The sequence below is a fragment of the Eleginops maclovinus genome, chromosome 6, assembly GCF_036324505.1.
Source record: "Eleginops maclovinus isolate JMC-PN-2008 ecotype Puerto Natales chromosome 6, JC_Emac_rtc_rv5, whole genome shotgun sequence".
Lineage (NCBI taxonomy): Eukaryota > Metazoa > Chordata > Actinopteri > Perciformes > Eleginopidae > Eleginops > Eleginops maclovinus.
The window spans coordinates 987,333-1,014,483 of NC_086354.1; the positions used below are offsets into that span (position 1 = coordinate 987,333).

The 27,151-nt window shown below is 49.9% G+C and overlaps 1 protein-coding gene across 1 annotated transcript in view; it reads right to left on the reverse strand.

The window, feature by feature from the left end:
• Positions 1–22,604, reverse strand: part of ankrd45 (ankyrin repeat domain 45) — a 32,814-nt gene extending 10,210 nt beyond the window's left edge. The window contains 3 exon segments of the mRNA XM_063885813.1: positions 16,663–16,794; positions 22,234–22,315; positions 22,515–22,604. Of these exon segments, the coding sequence (XP_063741883.1) occupies positions 16,663–16,794; positions 22,234–22,315; positions 22,515–22,604 (304 nt within the window).
• Between the last annotated feature and the right edge of the window lie 4,547 nt (positions 22,605–27,151).

Sequence of the window (27,151 nt, forward strand, 5' to 3'; positions counted from 1 at the left end):
GAAGGAGAAAGCCCGCTGGGCCAGGCCCTCCATCATCTCGCCCTCATGCAGGAGAGCACCACGGCCCTGCAACGTCAGCAGAGCGAGGCCTCTCCTCGAAATCGCCTCCAGCCAGCGGGAGGACCGTGCTCTCCTGCGGGAGCTGCTGCAGCGTCCGGCCACCCGGGAGGCCGAGCCGGTGACCAACCCCGCCCGGCCGCCGCAGATTGCCCTCCAGAAGATGTCAGCCGACGATAACCCAGAGGCTTATCTGGACATATTTGAGGGCACTGCGGCGGCGTGCGGGTGACCGGAGGAGGAGTGGGCTGTGCTGCGTCTTCCCCTGCTGGCCGGGGGAGCGCAGCTAGCCGCCCACAGCCTGCCAGCGTCCGATCGACATGAGTACAAGCAGCTACGGAGGGCCATCCTGGACCGGCTCGGCAGCACGCCAGAGGGACACCGCCGCCGGTTCAGGGCCCTTCCCTTCCAGGACGCTGGCCGCCCCTTCTCCTACGCGAAGCAGCTCCTCGATGCGGCGAGGCGCTGGCTTCAGCCGGGGATGCGCTCTGCCGAGGACGTCATGGAGCAGGTGGCACTGGAGCAGTTTGTCGCCGGGCTGCCATCGTCAACGGCGAATTGGGTCCAGTGTCACCGCCCTGCCAGCCTGGAGGCAGCCGTCGTCCTCGCGGAGGACCACCTTTCGCTTCCCCGGCGGAGCATGAAGGAGGAGCCCCGACAACCTGTCGTCCCCGCGGGCCGACCCGTTCCAGCCCCAAGGAGGAGGTTCCCGACAGCAGCCGCTGCACCGCGTTCCCCTCAACCCACGACCCGGCCCCTTCCCACCCAAGCCCTACCTCATCTCTCTCTCTCTCTCTCTCTCTCCCCAGGATCCAGCCTCCGCCTCTGGTCGTCCGGCACCACGGGGGGCTCCTCAGGCGCCAGGGCAAGAGTGCTGGCGGTGCGGGCAGCCCGGCCACTTCCGGCGGGAGTGTCCCATGATGGAGGTCGGACAATTGGTCTGGGTTGCGGGACCGCCAGTTGCCTCCCCCGGTTTAGAAGGGACGTACCGTATACCTGTATGTATACAGGGGGGTACCCACCAGGCTCTGATGGACACGGGCTGTAATCAGACGATGATCCATCAGCGCTTGGTTCGGCCGGGGGCATTGGTTGAAGCATCGTGGGTGAAGGTGAGGTGTGTGCATGGGGATATTCACCAGTACCCGGAGGTGACTCTGGAAATATCTTTTAGGGGTAAAAAGCATAGAGTCAGGGCTGGAGTTAGTACTCGCCTCACGCACCCTCTGATCTTGGGAACAAATTGGCCGGGGTTTGCTAAGCTAGCGGGGGCTATGGGGGTGCGTTCATGGGAGTCAGGAAATGTGAGTTGTGTGCTGTGTTTAGTGGCGAATCGGAAGCGGCTGACGGCGACGAAGGGGGAACAGACACGGAGGGGGCCGGGGAGGTCCCTCTACCACCGGAGGGTGCCGGGGAGGCCCCTCTGCCCCCGCCAGTGTTCCCGGTTGAGGATTTCCCCCTCGAACAGTCTAGGGACGGGACCCTTCAGCACGCTTTCGATCAGGTGGTGAGTATTGATGGCTCCCAGCTACACCCAAACACAGCACTCACACACCCACACTGTGTTGTTATTAGGGACAGGCTGTATCGTGTGAGCCGTGACACACAGACAGGAGAGATCAATACCCAGTTGTTGGTACCACAAAGTCGTCGGGAAATGATTTTCCAGGCGGCTCATCACAACCCCATGTCAGGTCACCTAGGGTACGATAAGACACTACACCGGATCATGGCCCGATTTTATTGGCCGGGCATTCGCGCGGATGTGAAGCGGTGGTGTGCATCCTGCAGCGAATGTCAGCTGGTTAATCCGCCGGCCACCCCAAAAGCGCCTCTGCGCCCACTCCCATTAATTGAGGTGCCTTTTGAGAGAGTTGGTATGGACCTCATCGGGCCATTAGACCGGAGTGCACGGGGATATCGCTTTGTACTCGTCCTAGTGGATTATGCAACACGATAGCCCGAGGCAGTGCCGTTGCGCAATATCTCTGCAAAGAGCGTTGCACAGGCACTGTTTCATATAATCTCCCGAGTCGGGATCCCGAAAGAGATCCTGACTGACCAGGGCACGTCATTTATGTCACGCACACTACGCGAGCTGTATGAACTGTTGGGCGTCCGCTCGATCCGGACTAGTGTTTACCATCCACAGACCGATGGCCTGGTGGAGCGGTTTAACAAAACGCTAAAGAACATGGTTCGTAAGTTCGTTCACGAGGATAGCCGCAATTGGGATAAATGGCTAGACCCTCTGTTGTTTGCATTGCGGGAGGTGCCTCAGTCCTCCACGGGATTTTCTCCCTTTGAACTGCTGTTTGGCAGGAAGCCACGGGGTGTTTTGGACCTATTTAAAGAAAACTGGGAGGAGGGTCCGAGCACAAGTAAAAACGAAATTCAGTACGTTATGGACCTGCGAGCAAAACTCCATTCACTGGGGCAGTTATCACGGGAGAATTTGCTGCAGGCTCAGGAACGTCAGCAGCGCCTGCACAACAGAGGGTCGAAACTGAGACAATTTTCACCGGGAGATAAAGTACTTGTATTACTCCCGACTTCTAGCTCCAAATTACTCGCCAAGTGGCAAGGGCCCTTCGTGGTCATACGACGAGTGGGGGACGTGGATTATGAGCTGGTGCGTTCTGACAGGGGGGGAGCAACACAGATCTACCACGTAAACCTCCTTAAAACATGGAGGGAAGTGGCGTCTGCTTCTCTGGCCACCACGGTGATAGAGAGAGATGAGTTGGGACCGGAGGTCATTATTAACACCGAATTAGCCCCGACGGCTCATGGACCGAGTGCTGCGTCCCCACTCTGCATATGCTGCTGCTTACTTGGATGATGTCATCATCCACAGTGAGACATGGGAGCAGCATATGCAGCAGGTGGGGGCAGTGCTCGAGTCCCTGAGGCAGGCGGGGCTCACGGCCAACCCAAAGAAGTGTGCGGTTGGGCGGAGGGAGGTACGGTATCTGGGGTACCACTTGGGCGGCGGGCAGGTGCAGCCACAGATAGAGAAAACTGCCGCCATTTCTGCCTGTCCGGTGCCCAAGACGAAAAAAGAGGTCAGGAGGTTCGTGGGGGTGGCCGGTTACTACAGGCGGTTCATCCCCGCCTTTTCGGGGCTGACCAGCCCTCTGACCGACCTGACCCGAAAGGGTGCTTCAGATCCGGTCCAGTGGACGGAGCAATGTCAGCTGGCGTTTGAGAGGGTTAAGAAAGCCCTCTGTGGAAAGCCGCTTCTGTTCACCCCTAACTTCTCTCTACCTTTTGTTTTGCAGACCGACGCCTCGAACAGTGGGGTGGGGGCCGTTTTGTCCCAGGAGGTAGAGGGGGTCGACCGCCCCGTACTGTACATTAGCCGTAAGCTGGCTCAGAGGGAGGTGAACTACAGTACGGTGGAAAAGGAGTGTCTCGCCATACGGTGGGCGGTCGGCGCCCTGCGTTACTACCTCCTGGGGCGCCCTTTCACCCTCTATTCGGACCATGCCCCGCTCCAGTGGCTCCACCACATGAAGGATGCCAACGCCCGGATCACTCGTTGGTATCTGGCGTTACAGCCGTTTAACTTCAAGGTGATCCACAGGCCGGGTAACCGGATGGTCGTGGCTGATTTCCTCTCCCGCTCGGCGGAGGGGGGGGGGGGGGGGAGTCAGCTTTCGGCCGGCGGGATCCCGGCCTGAGTCGGGCGGTGGGGGTATGTGGCAGCCGGCTGCTGGGGTGAGGGGAGTGGCTCAGCCGGAGACCAGACAGCTGATCGGAATCAGGTAATCAGTCAGTTAAAATAAAGCCTGTTGGTAACCTGGTTCTGGTCTGTCTTGCAGTAGGCTGGGTCCTGGGAAGACGACACACCCCGTCCTGGCCTTGCCGTCCTGGAAGTGCCGGGGAGCTGTCTTTTGTGTGCACGTTTCGTACGAAATAAACGGTATTATTATTTTTAAATATGTCCTTCTTTTATGAACCAAATCCTGTAACTGATCCGTTGTTTGTTATGTCCTATTTACTTTGAACTTATTTCCGTTTTTTAAGGAAAACATAAGTGTGACTCCCCTTCCCACTTTGACACACTTGGTTACGCCCACCGGGGTCCTTGATCCACGAGCCGTTGAGTTGAGTTCAGATTAGCGTTGGTGGTTTAAGATGAGTGTGGAATTTGGAGTTGATGCGAAAAAAATCTGTTCCAGACAAATAAAAAGACGTGTTTGCTAGTAATGGAGGAGGAAGGAAAGGGCGCAAAAAAGAGGAGAATGGACCCTGGCCTGCACTGGCAGGACATTTGACTTTTTTTTTTTAAGTGAGTTTTTCAACAGAGTGCTAGGATATGCTAACGTTAGCTTGCCAAGGACAGGTTAAGTTAGTTAGCGAATGTTAGCTATGGACAACTAACGACTAGGTTGTCTTAGCCATTGCATACCAATACATTTCACATTATATGATGTCGGTCGAGTTAGTAAGGACAGTTTGTCCTGTAAGTTAAGAAAACGATAACGCGATAAAAAGTGGAAATTACATCCGCAAATTAACATAAAGCAAGTGTAGCAAGTGCAAACCGAGGTGTAATGGCGGCCACCAGGCGAATACCACCTCGAACATGCATAATTTTCTGCTTCCATTATCCCTTAGATAGCTAACTTTTTAGGTAGCTGTTGAAGTGGAAATTATATCTGCAAATTAACATAAAGAAAGTGTGGCAACCTGAACCGTGGTATAAAGCAGGGATAATAATGCACCACCTTTTTATTGGCATCGTGGCCACGGCTGGCATTACACCTTGAGGTGTATTATTTGAAATCCATATTTCATAATCCATAATGGCGGCCACGATGCAAATACGTGCAGCATGTATTCTTTTCTGCTGCTTCCAGCATTATCCCTTACAAAGCTAATGTTTCACTGTATGTTGTTGTATTATATAACTTACTTATCTTTATACACTTACTTACTCTATAGTTAGCTAAACAGCATGATAATATTTAAGTAATGCTTAAAACTAGCAATGCAAGCACAATATCTGAATATGCAATGTATTAGGTAAAAATGATCATCAAGGTTAGTCATTGATTGTTCTTCTGGTAAAAATATGGTATCTGGTGGTCACAATGCAGGCAGCAAAGAGAGACAGGGAGAGGAATGCTGGAAGCAGTGGCCAGGCAGATCAGCGCTTGGAGGAGCATGGTACTTGCCCACACCAGTCCAATGTCCACTTCATTCAGACTCAGTCGCTGGCAAAAAAGACTCTCAAATTTCAGGATAGTTGGTTGAGGCAGTACAGGTTGCTTCATTACAGCCCCTCGTTGAAGGGTGTTGTGAGCGGGATGGCTCAGGTAAAAGGTAAGAGACGGAAGCGTTCGGGGTTGGGCAAAAACAACAGTGTTTATTGTTCGAGAATTGTGCACACAACAGGCAGCTCCGCTGTACTTTCCGAGCGGGCAAGGCCAGGACAGGGTGTGTCGTCTTCCCAGGACCCAGCCTACTGCAAGACAGATCAGAACCAGGTTACCAACATGCTTTATATTAAATGCCTGATTACCTGATTCCGATCAGCTGTCTGGTCTCCGGCCGAGCCACTCCCCTCACCCCAGCAGCCGGCGCTCTAACCACACCCGGCTGCCACATACCCCCACCGCCCGACTCAGGCCGGGATCCCGCCGGCCGACAGCTGACTTCCCCCCCCCCCCTCCGCCGAGCGGGAGAGGAAATCGGCCACGACCATCCGGTTACCCGGCCTGTGGATCACCTTGAAGTTAAACGGCTGTAACGCCAGATACCAACGAGTGATCCGGGCGTTGGCATCCTTCATGAGGTGGAGCCACTGGAGCGGGGCATGGTCCGAATAGAGGGTGAAAGGGCGCCCCAGGAGGTAGTAACGCAGGGCGCCGACCGCCCACCGTATGGCGAGGCACTCCTTTTCCACCGTACTGTAGTTCACCTCCCTCTGAGCCAGCTTACGGCTAATGTACAGTACGGGGCGGTCAACCCCCTCTATCTGCTGGGACAAAACAGCCCCCACCCCACTGTTCGAGGCGTCGGTCTGCAAAACAAAAGGTAGAGAGAAGTTAGGGGTGAACAGAAGCGGCTTTCCACAGAGGGCTTTCTTAACCCTCTCAAACGCCAGCTGACATTGCTCCGTCCACTGGACCGGATCTGAAGCACCCTTTCGGGTCAGGTCGGTCAGAGGGCTGGTCAGCTCCGAAAAGGCGGGGATGAACCGCCTGTAGTAACCGGCCACCCCCACGAACCTCCTGACCTCTTTTTTCGTCTTGGGCACCGGACAGGCAGAAATGGCGGCAGTTTTCTCTATCTGTGGCCGCACCTGCCCGCCGCCCAAGTGGTACCCCCAGATACCGTACCTCCCTCCGCCCAACCGCACACTTCTTTGGGTTGGCCGTGAGCCCCGCCTGCCTCAGGGACTCGAGCACTGCCCCCACCTGCTGCATATGCTGCTCCCATGTCTCACTGTGGATGATGACATCATCCAAGTAAGCAGCAGCATTTGCAGAGTGGGGACGCAGCACTCGGTCCATGAGCCGTTGGAAGGTGGCTGGAGCCCCGAACAACCCGAAAGGAAGTGTGACAAATTGGTACAAACCGTACGGAGTGGAGAAGGCCGTTTTTTCGTTCGACTCTGGAGAAAGGGGAATCTGCCAGTAGCCCTTGGTTAAATCCAGTGTCGTATAAAAACGAGCAGTGCCTAGCCGGTCCAGGAGTTCGTCGACCCGGGGCATTGGATAAGCATTGAATTTCGACACCTCGTTAACCCTGCGGTAGTCCACACAGAACCAGATTGACCCGTCCGGCTTATGTACCAGCACGACAGGGCAACACCAGTCACTGGTGGACTCTTCTATTACTCCCATCTCTAGCATAGCCTGAAGCTCCGCCTGAACAATTTTCCTCTTGTGTTCAGGCAGCCGATAGGGCCGTGAACGAATGGCCACGCCCGGGGGCGTTTCTATGCGGTGGTTTATGAGAGAGGTGCGCCCTGGCAGCGGGGAGAACACATCGGCAAACCGCCCTTGCAACGCGGCAACGTCTGCCACCTGACCGGGTGAGAGATGGTCGCCGCAACAGACCGGGGCTAATTCGGTGTTAATAATGACCTCCGGTCCCAACTCATCTCTCTCTATCACCGTGGTGGCCAGAGAAGCAGACGCCACTTCCCTCCATGTTTTAAGGAGGTTTACGTGGTAGATCTGTGTTGCTCCCCCCCTGTCAGAACGCACCAGCTCATAATCTACGTCCCCCACTCGTCGTGTGACCACGAAGGGCCCTTGCCACTTGGCGAGTAATTTGGAGCTAGAAGTCGGGAGTAACACAAGTACTTTATCTCCCGGTGAAAATTGTCTCAGTTTCGACCCTCTGTTGTACAGGCGCTGCTGACGTTCCTGAGCCTGCAGCAAATTCTCCCGTGATAACTGCCCCAGTGAATGGAGTTTTGCTCGCAGGTCCATAACGTACTGAATTTCGTTTTTACTTGTGCTCGGACCCTCCTCCCAGTTTTCTTTAAATAGGTCCAAAACACCCCGTGGCTTCCTGCCAAACAGAGTTCAAAGGGAGAAAATCCCGTGGAGGACTGAGGCACCTCCCGCACTGCAGACAACAGAGGGTCTAGCCATTTATCCCAATTACGGCTATCCTCGTGAACGAACTTACGAACCATGTTCTTTAGCGTTTTGTTAAACCGCTCCACCAGGCCATCGGTCTGTGGATGGTAAACACTAGTCCGGATTGAGCGGACGCCCAACAGTTCATACAGCTCGCGTAGTGTGCGTGACATAAATGACGTGCCCTGGTCAGTCAGGATCTCTTTCGGGATCCCGACTCGGGAGATTATATGAAACAGTGCCTGTGCAACGCTCTTTGCAGAGATATTGCGCAACGGCACTGCCTCGGGATATCGTGTTGCATAATCCACTAGGACGAGTACAAAGCGATATCCCCGTGCACTCCGGTCTAATGGCCCGATGAGGTCCATACCAACTCTCTCAAAAGGCACCTCAATTAATGGGAGTGGGCGCAGAGGCGCTTTTGGGGTGGCCGGCGGATTAACCAGCTGACATTCGCTGCAGGATGCACACCACCGCTTCACATCCGCGCGAATGCCCGGCCAATAAAATCGGGCCATGATCCGGTGTAGTGTCTTATCGTACCCTAGGTGACCTGACATGGGGTTGTGATGAGCCGCCTGGAAAATCATTTCCCGACGGCTTTGTGGTACCAACAACTGGGTATTGATCTCTCCTGTCTGTGTGTCACGGCTCACACGATACAGCCTGTCCCTAATAACAACAAAGTGGGGGTGTGTGAGTGCTGTGTTTGGGTGGAGCTGGGAGCCATCAATACTCACCACCTGATCGAAAGCGTGCTGAAGGGTCCCGTCCCTAGACTGTTCGAGGGGGAAATCCTCAACCGGGAACACTGGCGGGGGCAGAGGGGCCTCCCCGGCACCCTCCGGTGGTAGAGGGACCTCCCCGGCCCCCTCCGTGTCTGTTCCCCCTTCGTCGCCGTCAGCCGCTTCCGATTCGCCACTAAACACAGCACACCACTCACATTTCCCTGACTCCCGTGAACGCACCCCCATAGCCCTCGCTAGCTTAGCAAACCCCGGCCAATTTGTTCCCAAGATCAGAGGGTGCGTGAGGCGAGTACTAACTCCAGCCCTGACTCTATGCTTTTTTCCCCTAAAAGATATTTCCAGAGTCACCTCCGGGTACTGGTGAATATCCCCATGCACACACCTCACCTTCACCCACGATGCTTCCACCAATGCCCCCGGCCGAACCAAGCGCTGATGGATCATCGTCTGATTACAGCCCGTGTCCATCAGAGCCTGGTGGGTACCCCCCTGTATACATACCGGTATACGGTACGTCCCTTCTAAACCGGGGGAGGCAACTGGCGGTCCCGCAACCTGGACCAACTGTCCGACCTCCATCATGGGACACTCCCGCCGGAAGTGGCCGGGCTGCCCGCACCGCCAGCACTCCTGCCCTGGCGCCTGAGGAGCCCCCCGTGGTGCCGGGCGACCAGAGGCGGAGGCTGGATCCTGGGGAGAGAGAGAGAGAGAGAGATGAGGTAGGGCTTGGGTGGGAAGGGGCCGGGTCGTGGGTTGAGGGGAACGCGGTGCAGCGGCTGCTGTCGGGAACCTCCTCCTTGGGGCTGGAACGGGTCGGTCCGCGGGGACGACAGATTGTCGGGGCTCCTCCTTCATGCTCCGCCGGGGAAGCGAAAGGTGGTCCTCCGCGAGGACGACGGCTGCCTCCAGGCTGGCAGGGCGGTGACACTGGACCCAATTCGCCGTTGACGATGGCAGCCCGGCGACAAACTGCTCCAGTGCCACCTGCTCCATGACGTCCTCGGCGGAGCGCATCCCCGGCTGAAGCCAGCGCCTCGCCGCATCGAGGAGCTGCTTCGTGTAGGAGAAGGGGCGGCCAGCGTCCTCAAAGGGAAGGGCCCTGAACCGGCGGCGGTGTCCCTCTGGTGTGCTGCCGAGCCGGTCCAGGATGGCCCTCCGCAGCTGCTTGTACTCATGTCGATCGGACGCTGGCAGGCTGTGGGCGGCTAGCTGCGCTGCCCCGGCCAGCACGGGAAGAAGCCGCACAGCCCAGTCCTCCTCCGGCCACCCGCACGCCGCCGCAGTGCCCTCAAATATGTCCAGATAAGCCTCTGGGTCGTCGTCGGCTGACATCTTCTGGAGGGCAATCTGCGGCGGCCGGGCGGGGTTGGTCACCGGCTCGGCCTCCCGGGCGGCCGGACGCTGCAGCAGCTCCCGCAGGAGAGCACAGTCCTCCCGCTGGCTGGAAGCGATTTCGAGGAGAGCCTCGCTCTGCTGCCGTTGCAGGGCCGTTGTGCTCTCCTGCATGAGGGCGAGACGCTGGAGGGCCTGGCCCAGCGGGCTTTCTCCTTCCGTCATCTGAGGGGTTCACGTCTCTGTTCAGGTGCCACTGTGAGCGGGATGGCTCAGGTAAAAGGTAAGAGACGGAAGCGTTCGGGGTTGGGCAAAAACAACAGCGTTTATTGTTCGAGAATTGTGCACACAACAGGCAGCTCCGCGGTACTTTCCGAGCGGGCAAGGCCAGGACGGGGTGTGTCGTCTTCCCAGGACCCAGCCTACTGCAAGACAGATCAGAACCAGGTTACCAACATGCTTTATATTAAATGCCTGATTACCTGATTCCGATCAGCTGTCTGGTCTCCGGCCGAGCCACTCCCCTCACCCCAGCAGCCGGCGCTCTAACCACACCCGGCTGCCACAGGTGTGCTATGTTTTTATTGTTCCAAATATTTTAGCGAACACAAATGTTCTTTAGCCAGTAAGGCCGATGGAGCTTTTATTTCAACAGGGTTTAGCAATTGGAAAAAAGCACTTCAAAGGTTCTCTCAACACCAAGATGTTGTTTGTCATTCAGCAGCGATGACAACACATTTGCACCGCAAACAGCCTGTCAGTACTCAGCTTTCCAGTCAGTTACAAAAGCAGCAGCAGGTGGCTAGAAATAATCTCTTATAGATTGTGGGGGGGTTGATGTGTTTAGCAAGACAGGGTAATGCTTTCAGGGGGCATGACAACATAAAGGGCAACTTCGACCAGTTAATTAAGTACAAAGCAGAGGGTGATGATGAACTTACGAGGTGGCTTGAGCGGCACAATAATTTCACCAGCCCTAAAATTCAAAAACTAGGTCCTTAAAATAGTCAGTAACACAGTGTTGCGTGAAATTACAATCCAATCATTGGCATTTGATCCAATCATTGGCATTTGTTCATTTTTCACTTATAATTGATGGCACACAGGATGCAGCAGGAGTTGAGCAAAAATCCTTCTGTCTGCGCTTTGTTGACAAAAACTTGCAACCCAGAGAGGAGTTCATTGGTCTATATCACGTCACATCCATTACTGGAGAAAACATAGCACGTGTAGCTAAAGATGTTTTGCTTCGCCTAAATCTCCCACTATCACAGCTACGGCGTCAAACTTACGATGGGGCAGCCAATATGTCTGGTAGGATGCAAGGTGTGCAAGCTCATCTTAAGAAAGAGTAGCCTCTTGCCGTCTATGTTCATTGTGGGCTGCATTGTGTGAACCTGATCACCCAAGCCACGTATATGTCCTCCCCCATTGTAAGAGATGCAATGCAGCTAGTGCATGAATTGGGTGTTTTATTTAATCAGTCTGGGAAGTTCAAGGCTATCTTTTCCTCTGTAGCAAAGTCAGATCACAGTTCACCGCACACATCTCTCAAGCCTCTCTGCCCCACCAGCTGGACAGTGCGAACGCCAGCCATTCGCTCTGTCCTCACCTAATACGAATCTGTGCTGACAGCCACGGAAGAAATGTCTCAGTCTACCACAATGGAAATGTCTGCAAAAGCAAGTGGCTTTCATCACAGCTTTTTGAGGGGGAATACCATTCTTGGCATCATTCTGGCAGAAGATCTTATGTCTGACTTGGAGGAGCTGAACATTTTTCTGCAGCAGAGAAGGCAAACTACATCAGGGATGCTGGCTGCTTTCAAGCATGTGACAAGAGCCATCCAGGCTAAAAGATCTGAAGAGCACTTTGACCGGCAGTACTCCAGAGCATCTGAGGTTGTAACATCTCTAAACCTGCGGCCCATCGAGATGCCTCATGTAGGGAGGCCTCCGAAGCGCTTAACTGGTCCAAGCGTACTACAGAATGCAATACTTCAGTTATTTGGATACTGCCGTGGTGCAGTGCACTGAGCGTTTCAGCCAAAATGGGCTTCCAAGGATGCAAAAATTGGAAAATGTACTCATTTCTGGGAAGATTGATGCAGTCCTAGATGAATACCCAGAGTCGAATGCCATGACTTTAGAAGTGCAGCTGAGAATGTTCCAGGCCAATTACACATACACAACTTTCTCAGAGGTAGCAGATATTTTCCAAGAAATGGTGCCAGAGGTCCGACATCTTTTCATGCAGGTTGAGGTTCTCTTTAGACTGCTGATGGTGGTTCCTGCCTCTTCAGCGGAGGCAGAGCGAAGTTTCAGCGCCTTGAGACGTCTGAAGACATGGCTGAGAACAACGATGACGCAGACAAATATGTCAGAGCCTAGTTGATTTAAATGATGAAAGCCTCCAAGTTTTTGGGTCATTTATTTAGATGATACCTGTCCGTCTCCGCCCCCTGCTGCCTTGTCTGTAGCTGCGGCACTTTTACACATACTCACCATATGGTCACTGGGCGCATGGGAAAATAAAGCATTCTATTTATCTGTCTAACTTTTTGATGAGACCCTGGGAAAACAGATCTGAAACAAAGCTGTTTTTTCTCTTAATATATTATCTTATTGCATTTATATGTCATCAGTGTGAAATTGCAACGTGGTTTAAACAGATATTACAGTGTTTATGGTATGGTAAATCATCAAACTGAATCCTCAGAAGAGGACCTGAGCAGAGAATCTGACTTAATGTTGGGTGCAGTGCATTCTTATTTATTTAACAAGATACATGAATGCAATCAGTTGCAACCATGTGCAGTGCATCTGTAACTTGGAATAAAAGTAATGAATGTATTAGTAACTCATTTTTGATTAATTATGAGATTAGGAAAATATTAATTCAGTTTGATGCAAAGCAATTTCTGATTTAAGTACTTCTTTGTAGTTAGTTTATGTAAACAGACCTAAATCTTGCTCAAAAGTGTTGGTAGTCAAACAAACATTACGTCAGAAACCCTACAGGCCTGTGTGTACAAACCTATACTCAGACACTCTTATCATTGCTATGCTGATGACACACAGCTTTATTATATTATGAAAATAAAGACAGGGAGTTATTACGTTTGGTTAATCCCGTGTTCCTCCAGTTCTTCTGTGCAGAGATCAGCATTCAACTTGGTCCACTTACAGTGTATGTTCCCAGTTATTACTAGTAGCCCGAAAATTTGTTTTTGGACCCCCCCAATATCTACAGCATGGTTACGCCCCTGCCTTAATGTCATCGGAGCTGCCGTGTCTGTGTGCCGGTGAAATGTTTTACTTTCAGTTTCGTTTATGATGGTGGATGAGATGACAGTGCTTTTTTCTCCTTTTCAACATTTCCTTTACTGTACTGCTGTTTGGTGCTGTGCATAAAAAGATAAAGGTGAGTTTCATTTGTGCAATGTAAATTTGCCAGTGTTTATTTATAGTAAGTAGCGATATCTATGTTGGCAGTAATGTGTCTAGCTTGTTAGCGGTGCTGGATGCTAGTGGTAGCTTAGTTGCTAACTGCTCTGTATTCGTGTATTTCACTTGCTTGTTTATTACAATTGTACAATTATTTTCTTATGGCTAATTGTGATCATTATTAATGTCATTCCCTTGTTTTTGCTGTTGTTGCAGACCACAGCTACACATCTTTTACCGGGACACACCCATCCACACCGTGCCATCTCTAAACCACAATTTCCTGGAAACCCCACTCTCCTTTACAGGTATGGACCGGTGATGTACATGTGAAGGTTAATGGCAATCGGATCATTTTCCAGGGAGTTAGGGCGACATCGTGTTTTATGGCGAGGGATGCGTTGCCATGGAAACATCACATTATATATTTGACGTAGAGCTGTTCAGGTCAGCAGTGTTAACCAACATCTGAAATCTGGGGCCATTCTGAGTATGTCAGTTGGAGTTATGACATCATCGTGTTCCATGGCGAGGGATCACCTAGCATCGCGAGAACAATGCGGCGCCCACGTCACTAAGCTCGCGCGTCCTAACTGCTGGCATGACTCGAGACCCCTTTTTTTGTGCTTTTTTATGTTAGGCAGGGTTGTCGCTCGCTTTGCGATCGATTACAATAGGGTCTCCGCCAACCTCTGGTCTCAGACCCTAATAATTATAATAATAATTATAATTATTATTATTATTATTTATATAAATTGTCAATATTTGTGTGTTTCAAATATGGAATGCACCCAGAAATATGTGTAAAATATGATTTTAAAATAATTTGCGCAAATTATATGCTTTTCCTAGTATACTGTATGACTAAAGTACTGTGCTGAGGCGGTGGCGGGTCTCTGTAGCAAGTTAGCCAATTGCTGATTCAAGATATGAACGTGTGTCATAAAATGTAGCAAATCAGCATCCTCAACACTACTACCCGAGGTGCGATTATTTTATCGCCCCAAGTTACAATTAGCCATTTTAACAACAATGACAATGACGAGCGTCAACACAGCCCCAAGATTCAACCCTAACTCGGTGAAATCTGTCTTGGTTTTTAAGTGAGGGATATGAAGCACCTGTCTGAGAAAGTGAGGAAGCATGAGAACACCAGGGCACACATGGACAAATCTATGAAGCTAGCCACGCTACGCAGAGTGAACATTGCTACGCAGCTGGACGAGGGCTACAGGATTGCGGTGAGGAAACACAATGAGGACGTGGATAAAAACAGACATATTTTATGCAAAATAATCTATAGTGTTAAGTTTTGTGGTGCTTTTTAGTTGGCTTTGCGTGGGCATGACGAGACAGACTCTTCAGTCAACCCTGGCATTTTCAGGGGATTGGTGGATTTAGTGTCCTCCCTGGACACTGCTGGAGGTGCACCTAAAGACTGCCACCGTTTTTAAAGGCACTTCAAAGACGGTACAAAACGAGCTGTTGGACAGCATGTTGTCGGTGCTGAGGGATTACTTTCTGCAGGAGGTAAACAGCGCTGTTTTATCGCCATTTAAGCCAACGAGACGACGGCCGTCTCCACCTACTGCCAGCTGGTGCTTGTGCTACGCTACATCGGTCATTACTATCCAGAACTCGACTACTGACACAATCGCTACAGCGCTTCTGGAGAGGCTAAGCCCCATACTCCCAAATCGACAAAAGGCCAAACTTATCGCCCAAGCTCACGATGGGGCTTCTGTTATGAGGGGAGCCACCGGCGGAATGCAGCGTAAGGTAATTTTCTGGCTTCTTCTCCAGGTCACCCAAGCAAATCGCAATGTGCAACCAAGTGGTGGCACATAGACTCCCCAGAGCTTCTACAACACTGTGGAACTTCCACAATTGCGCAGTTGACACTGTGTACGAGCAAAAAGGATGACCTCCTAAAGTGTTTCCAGACCATCAGGAAGGACTCTTTGAACTATGATCCTGTGACTGTCAGAGAGGCTGGGGGCTTTGTGAGCAGTGGAGGTTCTACACGGAGGCCTCTGATGTCCCTGGCCGTCCCTGTGGCCACCCTGTGCTGACCAAATAAAACAATTATGAATTTATTATGATTTTACACGCGAGCGCCAAAAGCGGAACTAATGCGATGCAACGTTCTACTCCAGTAAATTAGATCGGCGCACCCAAACACTAGTCTGCCAGGTGTGGTGCTGGCGCTCAGCTTCTGTTGCAAGAGTCGAAGGTAAGCAAAACGATTTCATCTCGTAAGTGACTTGTTGTTCCTGCACATAACCGTGTTGCTGTTGTTCCTCACACTGATAATGAAATCAAGTTTGTAAATGTCTGGTCTTGATATGCTTAGAAACTTAATCATATCTAAGCAAACTCATTGAAGCAGAAATGAACATCCAAATGCCAGTATCCTTGCTAGGTCTACACAATGTTGATGTTAACCACGTAACTTCCTCCGTCTTGGCTGTTGCATTGTGAAAACAAATACATTTGAGTAAAGTAATCAACAGTAGGCTATCTGCAGGGAGGAATGGTTAGGCAACGAAATGTAATGCTCCTACGTTTTCTTTTCTTCTAATAGTTATCATGAAACGAGGAAGGGACATAGCTTCCTTCTTTGGCCGCGTAAACAAAAAAAAGAGAGAGACAGCATTGAGAGAAACAAATCAAGGTATTGAGAGAGCTGAGGAGCAGGAAGAGGGAGAGCCAGAGGAGTCGGTTTGAATCTGCAGAGAGGTTAGATGCAGCAGGGCTTACTGGACAAATAGTGCACTTTCTGGAACGGTATGGCCTGAACTACAAAAATAACCTCGTAGGACAAGCATACGATGGTGCTGCCGTTATGAACGGTAAGCATTCAGGGGTTCAGGCAAGGATGAAAGAACAGTCCTATCCTGTAATTGACAGCATGCTCAATGATTTGAACAGACGTTTCTCGACTACCAACTGTGAGCTCATGAGAAGCATAGTCTCTCAGCCCCCAGAGTGATGCCTTTTTAAAGGAAAGCAATGTTTTTTCATTTGGCTGTTTGTATAATGCAGACATTGATGATTAAGGGCATGAGCTCCATCAATGTAATAGAGTTTTGGACAGAAAAATACAGAGTGGTGAAGTTAAAAAGCCATGCAGTACAGTTGATCTGGTTTGTTTTATTGAGCCATACAGGGAAGTTTTTTTTTTTAGCTCTTTAGACTGTGCAAGATTGCTGTAATCCTTCCTGTAAGCTCAGCCTCTTCCCAACACAGTTTCTCCACACTGAAACTGCTAAAAACCTTCCACCACTACTGAAGAGAGACTCCGTGATCTTGGTGTCCTGAGCATAGAGTCCAGAAGGGCCAAGGCTCTGGATCTTGATGTATTTGTGGACTATTTTGCCAGACAGCACAACCGCCTTATCCTGTTGCTGTAGTGTAATGTATCTATATTTTATTCAAATTCAATTGATCCAGCATTGTGCCAATTCAAACCTCTGATGGTGCGTTCACTGACCCGGGCTCCGTGTGTGAGCAGACTCCAGGCCATGGCGCTCCTCCCCAGCATGCAGCCCGTCAGCAGGGCGCTCCTCCCGGCCTCGTCCTTCAGTCCGCAGCGTCCGACACCTCAGGAGGGGGAAGCAGGGAACCATCCAAGCTGTGTACAGTAAGGATGGGACGCTGTTGAACTCAACTGATAGGGTGTTAGGGCGGTGGAAGGAACACTTTGAGGAACTCCTGAACCCGACAACTGGAGTACGAAGGGAATCAACTCCAATCTCACAGGGGGAAGTCACTGAGGTAGTTAAACAACTCCACACTGGCAAAGCCCCGGGGGTGGATGAGATCTGCCCAGAAATGCTGAAGGCTCTGGGTGTTGAGGGACTGTCATGGTTGACACGTCTCATCAACATTGCGTGGAAGTCGGAAACAGTACCGAAGGAGTGGCAGACCAGGGTGGTGGTTCCCCTATTTTAAAAGGGGGATCAGAGGGTGTGTGCCAATTACAGAGGCATCACATTACTCAGCGTCCCCGGGAAAGTTTACTCTAAGGTGCTGGAAAGGAGGGTCCGGCCAATTGTCGAACCTCAGATTGAGGAGGAACAATGCAGATACTCTCCCAAGGATCTTGGAAGGGGCCTGGGAGTACGCTCATCCAGTCTACATGTGCTTTGTGGATTTGGAGAAGGCGTATGACCGGGTTCCCAGGGAGATACTGTGGGAGGTGCTGCGGGAGTATGGGGTGAGGGGGTCTCTACTCAGGGCCTTCCAATCTCTGTACTCTCAAAGCGAGAGCTGTGTCCGGGTCCTCGGTAGCACGTCGGACCGATTTCCGGTGCGGGTTGGCCTCCTCCAGGGCTGCACTTTGTCACCAATCCTGTTTGTGATATTCATGGACAGGATTTCGAGGCATAGTCGTGGGGGAGGTGGTCTAAGGATTGCACCACTGCTTTTTGCAGATGATGTGGTCCTAATGGCTTCATCGGTCTGTGACCTTCAGCACTCACTGGATCGGTTCGCAGCCGAGTGTGAAGCGGCTGGGATGAGGATCAGCACCTCCAAATCTGAGGCCATGGTTCTTAGCAGGAAACCGATGGACTGTCCACTCCAGGTAGGGAATGAAGCCTTGCCCCAAGTGAAGGAGTTCAAGTATCTCGGGGTCTTGTTCTCGAGTGAGGGAACAATGGAGCGTGAGATGGGCCGGAGAATCGGAGCAGCTGGAGCGGTACTGCAGTCGCTTCACCACACCGTTGTTGACGAAAAGAGAGCTGAGCCAGAAGGCAAAGCTCTCTGTCTACCGGGCCATCTTCGTTCCTACCCTCACCTACGGTCATGAAGGATGGGTCATGACCGAAAGAACGAGATCGCGGATACAAGCGGCCGAAATGGGATTTCTCTGCAGGGTGGCTGGCATCTCCCTTACGGATAAGGTGAGAAGTTCAGTCATCCGGGAGGGACTCGGAGTAGAACCACTGCTCCTTCGCGTTGAAAGGAGCCAGTTGAGGTGGTTCGGGCACCTAGTGAGGATGCCACCTGAGCGCCTCCCTAGGGAGGTGTTCCAGGCACGTCCAGCTGGGAAGAGACCGAGGGGTAGACCTAGGACCAGGTGGAGGGATTATATCTCTTTTCTGGCCTGGGAGCGCCTTGGAATCCCCCAGTCAGAGCTGGTTGATGTGGGAAAGGGACGTTTGGGGCTCTCTGCTGGAGCTGTTACCTCCGTGACCCTGACGGAAAAGTGGGAGAAGATGGATGGATGGATGTATATGTATATATGTGTATATATATACAGTGGTATGCAAAAGTTTGGGCACCCCTCTGAGATTTCATGACAATTTGCTTTTCCTTTATAATAGAAGATCACAGCAACAACATTTGTTTTCCTACAAAGATGTAGACGTTTTAGTGTTTTCCAGACCAAAATTCTTAGGGTAGCATTACATAGTTTTATTATAATAAAATAAAATGCAAAAAATGGGATGTGCAAAAGTTTGGGCACCCTTATAAATAGCATTCATTTCAACACCTGTACGGATTTATAGCTGACAGGTTGCTGCACAAAATTGCTTTGATTAGCTCATTAGACCTTCAATTACAAAGACAGGTGGAACCAATCATGAAAAAGGCTATTTAACATAGGTAATAGCTGGCTGTGCCTGGCCTAGGTTCTTTCTTAGGGAGTGGCAAGATGGGGACCTCAAAACAACTCTCCACTGACCTGAAAGCTAAGATAATCCAACATTATAAATTAGGAGAAGGGTACAAAAAATTATCTGACAGGTTTAAACTGTCTGTCTCCACAGTCAGAAACGTAGTTGTGAAATGGAAGGCCACAGGAACAGTCCGTGTGAAGGAAAGATGTGGTAGGCCGACAAAAATAGGGGAAAGGCACAGGCGAAGGATGGTGAAAATGGTCACAGAGAAGCCACAGACCACCTCCAGAGAACTACAACAACATCTGGCTGCTGATGGTGTAGTTGTTCACCGTTCCACAATCCAGCGTACTTTGCACCAGGAAGAGCTCATTGGAAGGGTGATGTGCAAAAAGCCTTTCCTGAGTGTTAATCACAAGAAGAGTCGCATGAGGTATGCAAAAGCACATCTGGACAAGCCAGAAGCATTTTGGAACAAAATACTGTGGTCAGATGAGACCAAGATTGAGTTATTTGGTCATAACATGAACAGGTATGCATGGCGAAAAAAACACACTGCATTCAATGAAAAGAACTTGTTGCCCACTGTAAAATTTGGTGGAGGATCTATCATGTTATGGGGCTGTGTGGCTAGCACAGGTACTGGAAAACTTGTTAAAGTTGAGGGCCACATGAATTCCTTACAGTACCAGGAGATTCTTGACAAGAATGTTCTAGAGTCAGTCACAAAGTTGAAGCTACGCCGGGGTTGGATTTTTCAGCAGGACAATGATCCTAAGCACCGATCAAAATCCACCAAGGAATTCATGCAGAAGCACAGGTACAATGTTCTGGAATGGCCATCCCAGTCCCCAGACCTTAACATCATTGAAAATGTATGGATTTATTTGAAGAAGGCTGTCCATGCACGGAGGCCAAGAAACCTGACTGAACTGGAGACGTTTTGTGTGGAAGAATGGGCCAAAATACCACCTGCCAGGCTTAAGGGACTTGTCTGTGGCTACAGGAGGCGTCTACAGGCCGTTATTGCAGCAAAAGGAGGCAATACTAAATATTAATGGAATTATTTCTTAGGGGTGCCCAAATTTATGCACATGCCTATTTTTGTTTGAATGCACATAAACATGTTTCTGTTTGACCAATAAAAGTTATTTCACTACTGAGATGTTTCTGTTACCATAAGGTATAACATATGTTAAAATGAAGTTGCTGCTTCAAAAGCTCAGCAAGTGACAAACTGATGCAGTGGTTTTCCTAAGGGGTGCCCAAACTTTTGCATACCACTGTATATATATATATATATATATACACATATATATATATATATATATATACATATATATATATATATACATATATATATATATATGTATATGTGTATATATATATATATATGTGTATATATATATGTATAGGTGTATACGTATTAATAATTGCTAAATTAATTTTTCTAATGTAGTACCTAAACTATTCACTGGGGGCCAAATTAATTTGAGTGGGTTTTAATTTCACTTGTATCACTGGCTCTGTCCACCAGGTCTAAAAATATTTCACTTTGCTCGTATGTGGTGCACTACCTTCCTTTGGCCACCAGAGTGTGCTATTATATTTACCACTCTTTCTAAAAATGCAGCTTTCTGTCTTAATTAGACCACGCCTATACTATAATTGTCATTACCCTATGTTTGATTACTAGTTCCAGGCTCTATTTTTACGTTAATTATGTATTGCTCCTCTTATCTGCTCTCCACTCATCAAAAGGCTGTCACTGTTCTTCTCAGCTTAACAACCTAGCATTCACTGGCTTCTTGAAAGAATGAAGGGAAAACGCCCAACCCCCGCCAGAAAGCTGGTCAGTTTGAATGGAATTCAACTGACATCATGTAATTAAAACTGTAGTTTTCAGCACAGACACCATACATGCAAAATAAAAAATAAATAAAAAAACCACTGTTGTGAACTTCTAATTTAACAACAGTAAAAACACAATGACCCTAACTTGTAGACTATGCTTGCACCGCGCAGGCAGCGTGGAACAGTTTGTCCACGCTTTTCTACCTCAAAGCTGCAACACATACTTCCGATTAAAGTCTGGCCCTAAAACTGTCTTTTTTAAATGTAACACTATATGCTATGCTTACCGGACTGGATTGATTGATAACCCAACTGATAACTGCTATCGATACCGTAGTTTAATCGATACCATAGTTTAATCGATTTCGTTCTTTCAGATGATGATATCAAGTTCCCCAGTCGCTGCAACACTAAGTCTTTACTTAGGCCCCTAATAGAATCGGAGGATGAAACCCTAATACAGGTCTTTCCTTTATTCTTAACACTATATTCTATGCTTGCTCAATAGGTAGCCACGCTTAGAATGAGACAAAGATACACAAATCGTAATTCACCCACACTTACACTAGTAATCCTATTTTACAACACCAACACGGAGGGTTCCATCGGGCCTGTTTTAACCTTTAACTACAAGTATTTTTTACTTTAACTCCTAACTAAACCCCAAGAAAATTAGAATAAACTCAAAATCTGGATGGAGCCGGTGCCTTGGCCAAAGGTTTTCAATCGAACTTACACACACACACCTCTGCAAACCCACCACACCATCGCTTCCACTCTTTTTTCTAATTGTAATTCCCAACCCTGAACAGACGGTCTTTATTATGATTTCAACTCACCATCGGGCACTCGCACCTAAAAATAGACTATGCAGATTTTGAAATCAACGAGTGGCCGCTGGTAGATCGAGCCTCCCCTGATCCTCAAATCACGTCGGGGTCACCATTTTGTTAGGAAAATGTTTGTTGTTTGAATCCCAACAGTTGTGGAAAAGTAGACCTGGAAGCTGCTAGGTTAAATTTAAGAGTATTTATTAAAGCAACATTGTAGTAGGTTTTCAAAGGGGCACAGCTGCGGTCCTCCCCCACGCCACTGGACCACAGACCACGTTTAGGCAGTTAGCTGTCTCCCAGCAGCACGGAGGTGAAGAGCCCGATCTTTTCCCTACATCAGACACTTCTACTCTGTGTTCCTTCCAGTCTCGTCTTCTCTCATTGGTTGGCAGCGGGGGCTGAATCCTGTTTGTTGTCATCACGTGGGTGTTTCCCGGTCTCTTCTATTGGCTGACGCCGTCGGAGGCGGGTCCTTGGGAAGATCTGCATAGCACTTATGATTTCATCGTCGCCACCTGTTGGCGTAGTCATGAAGCTTCCACCTACGATATTCTTATTATGCAATCCTTCTGAGGTTTTAACTCAGGTTAAATGTTCAAACAACTCAGTGATTCACCCAGTCAACAAACCAGTCTGGTGCTCTGCGGAGCCACTGGGGCCTCTGGGGAGGGGTGAGAGTCAGAAGGGGACCCCCGATCCATCAGACTGTGGATGAAACAGCGTAGTACGTGTCTTGTCTATCCCCAGCAGTTCACACATCCCCTTGAAAACAGCTACCTCAAAGTTTGCGCCCTGGTCACTGTGCAGGCACTGAAGAGCACCATATCTACACACCCACTCAGAGGCTATTTTCTCAGCCACCGTGGATGCCCGCTCATCAGGGACGGGATAGGCTTCAACCCACTTACTGAAGTAGTCCTGCACCAGTAAGTATGTAGTGGTTGTGTCTGTCTGTTTCATTTAAAGGTCCCATCAGATCCACTGCTATCCTCTCCATGGGAGCGCCGACCCGCACCGTGCCCATGGCCGCTTGAGGTGTTTTCTTAGGCATAGCTTTGGCAGCACAGTTGGGGCAGGTGCGACACCAGTGTGACATCATCTTTCATGTTATGCCAGAAATATCTGGTTTTCAGTCGTGTGAGGGTCCTTTCCACTCCAAAGTGACCACCCACAGGCCCATCATGCATCTGCTCCATTACTTTCTGCATAAAGTGGGCGGCGTCCTTCCTCCATCCACTTTTTCACAGGTGCATTGTCAGGGTCGGACTCCTGAGCCATGCTCAACTGTTCTTGAGTCCAACCAGAGAATAAGTTTGTGTTCAGATGTTCACTCACCCGGTTGATGCTGGGATGTAGCAGGTCACAGTCACAACTGTTGCTGCTGCTGGAGGTGTCCTCTACCCCCACTATAGGCAACTCGGGCTAAGCTACCCCCACTGACTCTGGGGGAGTCACTATGACAACCTCTGCAATGATGTCTGTCATATCACACTGCTAGCACTGGTGTTGGTCACTGTTATGCTCAGGTTCTGGCACTGTGCAGGCACAAGACTGCCTGCAGGGTCTCCTAGAGAGTGCATCCGCGTTTTGGTGGTGTCTCCCTAGGCAATGGATCACCTGAGAATCATACTCCGCCAGCTTCTCCAGCTGTCAGTCTGGTTCTTTCAACCTGGTTAACCAGCGCACGCTGCTGTGATCAGTCCGGAGAGTGAATGCTCTGCCTAGCAGATATTGTCTGAAGTGGGAGCTGAACTCCACAGCTCCCAGCAGTTCACGTCTGGTAATGCAGTAATTTTGTTCTGTTGTCGACAATCTCCTGCTCCCATAGGCTAACACCCTCTCCTCGCCGCCCTGGACTTGGGAGAGGACTGCTCCGATTCCCCAGTCACTAGCATCCGGGTCAAAGGCATCTCGCCACTGTCAAGGGGGTAGCCTAGGACAGGAGCAGTTGTCAGAAGTATTTTCAGTTTGTCGAATGCCTCCTGGCATGCCTCAGCCTAGTTAAAGTGTGCATACTTTTTGGTGAGTTCATGAAGTGATCTGGCTACTGTAGCAAAGTTTTCCACGAAGCGTCTGTAATATGAAGCCAGGCCAACAAACTGACGCACCTCTGAAATATTGCAGGGAGCAGGCCACTCCTTTTTCACCTTTCCTGGATCAGTAGTCACACCCTGAGCAGAGACGATGTGCCCCAGGTAAGCCACCTTCTCCCGGAAAAGGCAACACTTGGATGGTTTTAGCTTTAGGTTAGCCTCACTTAGCCTGGTGAACACATGACTGAGCCTGCCAGTAGCCTGATGTTAAGTCCAGTGTACTGAAGTACTTGGCAGCGGACAGCGTGTCCAGTGTGTCCTGAATACGTGGCAGGGGATAAGCATCTTTAATAGTCCTTTCGTTAAGGGGTCTGTAATCCACACATAGTTGTGGGCTTTGGTCATTTTTCTTCACCATTACAATTGGTGCAGCCCAGCCGCTGTTGCTGGGTGGGGCTACGCCGGCCTCCAGGCTCTGCTGTACTTGCTGGTCTGCAGCGATCTGTTTGTCTCTGGCCATTCTGCGTGGTGGCTATTTCACAGGTGGCCCTGGAGTGGTCTGAATGTCATGCTGCACTAGGTTCCTGCGGCCAAGATCGGTAGGTCCAGTGGATAACACATCACTGTATGACTTTAGCATGTTTGCTAATCCAGCTCGGTCCCCCTCAGACAGCCGAGCACAGCTCTTAGTGTACATGTCCTGTAGATGGCTGGGTAAAGGGAGAGCAGGATTGTCCTTAGGCAGCGGGTTTCCTGGTCAGTTGGAGATCCATGTTCCCCATCACCTCTGCCGGCTGGAGGACCTCAACCACTGCCCCTTTCCTCAGCGTGACTGGTGTGGGGCCAGGATTGTAAATTCTCATGGGGAGGTTGGAGGACTGCTGGGTCTGGACGACGACAAGGGCTGCCAGGACATGCTGTCTCTCAATGAAGCCTTTGGTGGGTGTCAACATCATATCTCCACAAACAGCATTGCGGAGGCGGGCTGTACCAGGCACTACATACTCACATCCTGACTCCAACACTGTTGTGCGAGCCACTCTGACGAGGTGCATCTCAGGCTGTGTGCTGGGTTTGAGGCGAGGAACCCTCTCACCGAAGGCAGTGATTTCTTTGTGACCATAGTCCAGGTGAGCTTGTGACTGCAGCAGAAAAGGATGCCCCAGAATAACCTCCATATTGTCACCTGTGTCTGCCATAATGAAATTCACGTTGGTGACTCTGCTCCCGACTCGCTCCAGCAGGTTGACTTCTCCTTGCATGGCCAGCCCCTCAGGACCGATGCCCTGCAACACTTGCAAGGTGGATGGCTAGATTTGTGGCCTGGATGCCATGGGAATGGCCAGTGTTCGAACTATGCCGAGATTTTCGGGGGGTCCCATTTTTCTCTCGGGGGGGGGGGGTGCGCTTGCTCTTGCGCTTGACTCAGAGCGCGGATCTCGAAAACACTATTTTAGAGACCCCCCAACATTTCCCAAATCATGTTTTCGGGGGGTCTCGTGTCAGTTTCAGGGGGTCTCGGATCCCCCGAGTCCCCCCGTAGTTCGGACACTGGGAATGGCGTCGAAATGGTGGAGGGGGAGTACATTCCTCAGAGCACCAGAGTCTAGCAGAGCACACAGTTCAAGTCCATGTATCTGTATTTTGATGCATGTGACCACCGTACCTGAGTTAGGAGCCGAAGTTAGGGCTTGCGGGGAGAAGGGCAGTTTCTCTGTATGTGCCCCGCTCCAGAACAGTTGTGGCAGATGGCTTCTTTAAAGTTCATTATTACAGGCTTAGCTTTGTTGGACTGCCACTGCTGGTGAAACCTTGGTGCTCCTCTGGGGGTGCTAGCAGGCTCCGCAGCTCGCTCTTCAGCCACCCCCATGGCCGTAGCCACATTAGAGGTAAGGGAGGTCCGGACCTCGCTTATTTCATCCGAGGTTTTTTTTTTTTTTGAACGTCAAAAATGCCCAACTGAATCAAACATTAAAAACCTCTCATTAAACCTCTGTGAAACGTGCTTTGCAGATTGTGGTTAACATCCATGGGCTTTGTTTTCGGTTTCCTGTGTGCACTTTCGGCTTTTTGCGTTTACGTGTGCAGAACTAAGAAAAAAAATAACACAAAGCGCGCGTGCGACGCGAGGATAAGAATGTTCAGCCGACATGAAGTCAGTGTGTGAATGATAGCAGTAACGACAGTAACTTCTAGCCTGTGTCAACGTCAAGAAACCATTTGGTAAGTGAAAGTAGGCTACTATTTTTCCCTGTACCGTTAAAATAGTGTCCAAATGAGCAAAATATCCGTTTTAAATATCCGTTTTGGGACTGTCCACGACTTCAACGGATATTTTAGCTCATTTGTTGGCAGGGCCGGGGTGGGCCATTTCTCAGTCCGGGAATTTAATTCAAATTCAGGCCACTCTGATATGGAGGAGGAATTTGAGTCCATGAAAAGATAAAACAAACAAAAAACAATTCTCTCTCAATGCTTTTTATTTGTTTTAAACAAAGGTATATAATACTTTGCGTCACTTTAACAATATATAATTCAAATTCAAATAAAATAAAGATAATGATAAAGAAGAAAAGTTATTTCACAAATCAAAGTTATTTCAAAAATCAAACTGCACATACTGTATTTAAGATTAAAACAGCAAAAGTTTCCTCAGCAAAGTGCTTGTCTTTGCGAATTCGTTAATGACAGTGTCATTGTCAATGGACATCAAAATGTCCTTTTCAACACACATGAGCAAAAATGCATCAAGGAGTTCCTGCGACATTGAGCTTCGTAGCCTGGTTTTCACACATTTTAAGGCAGAGAAGCTCCGCTCGCATGCAACCTGGGTGGTTGAAAGAGTCAAGAGAAACTTATAAGCCAACCCGATTACATGTAAGCATCTGTGAGGAGGTTATATTGTGTGAGGATCAAGTAAACGCAGATAGCACAGTTTTTGCAAGAAGAGCATGTCCTGCTCTCCAGCTCAAATTCTGGCTCCATGTATGAAATTCCACTACCCTCCTCATCAGTCTGTGTGACCTCTCTTCCTGTCCTGACCACATAATCCTCCAGAGGAGACTTTTTCAGTCTCTCCCACTGGGATGCCAGGCTATACAGCTCGTCATGCAACCTGCTGACAGTCGCTCTGTCATCAAACCTCAATACACACTTGCTTAACTCTTGCAGTGCTGTACTGGGGATTCCGTTTTCCCTCAACTCAGCAAAGTTGTTTGGGTCAAGGCAAGCAAAATCTGAGGCAAGTGTTGCATTGGCTGCAAACCTCCTGTTGATACTGCCAGCAACTGTGTCCAGAATAACATTATGGACCTTGACCTCAAATGCAGTATAAGGTGAGACTGGTGGGTCATCTTCCTGGAGCTCTTCTGGCATTCTTTTCTTTTTTCTGAGTCGTTTTTCTGGGAGAGAACTCTCCACAACAAGTTCACTGTCTGCCTCTTCCAGTTTCTTGTTGGCCCAACTCACAAACACATCAGCTGCTCCTTTAACTCCCTCAAAGTCCCTGGCAAATGTTTTGAGGCTTTCCTCTGTCCCCTCAACCAAACGCTGAGCTGACAAAATATTCATCCCATGTGTCTGTAAATACTTGGATAGAGGGGAGGTGTGCCTG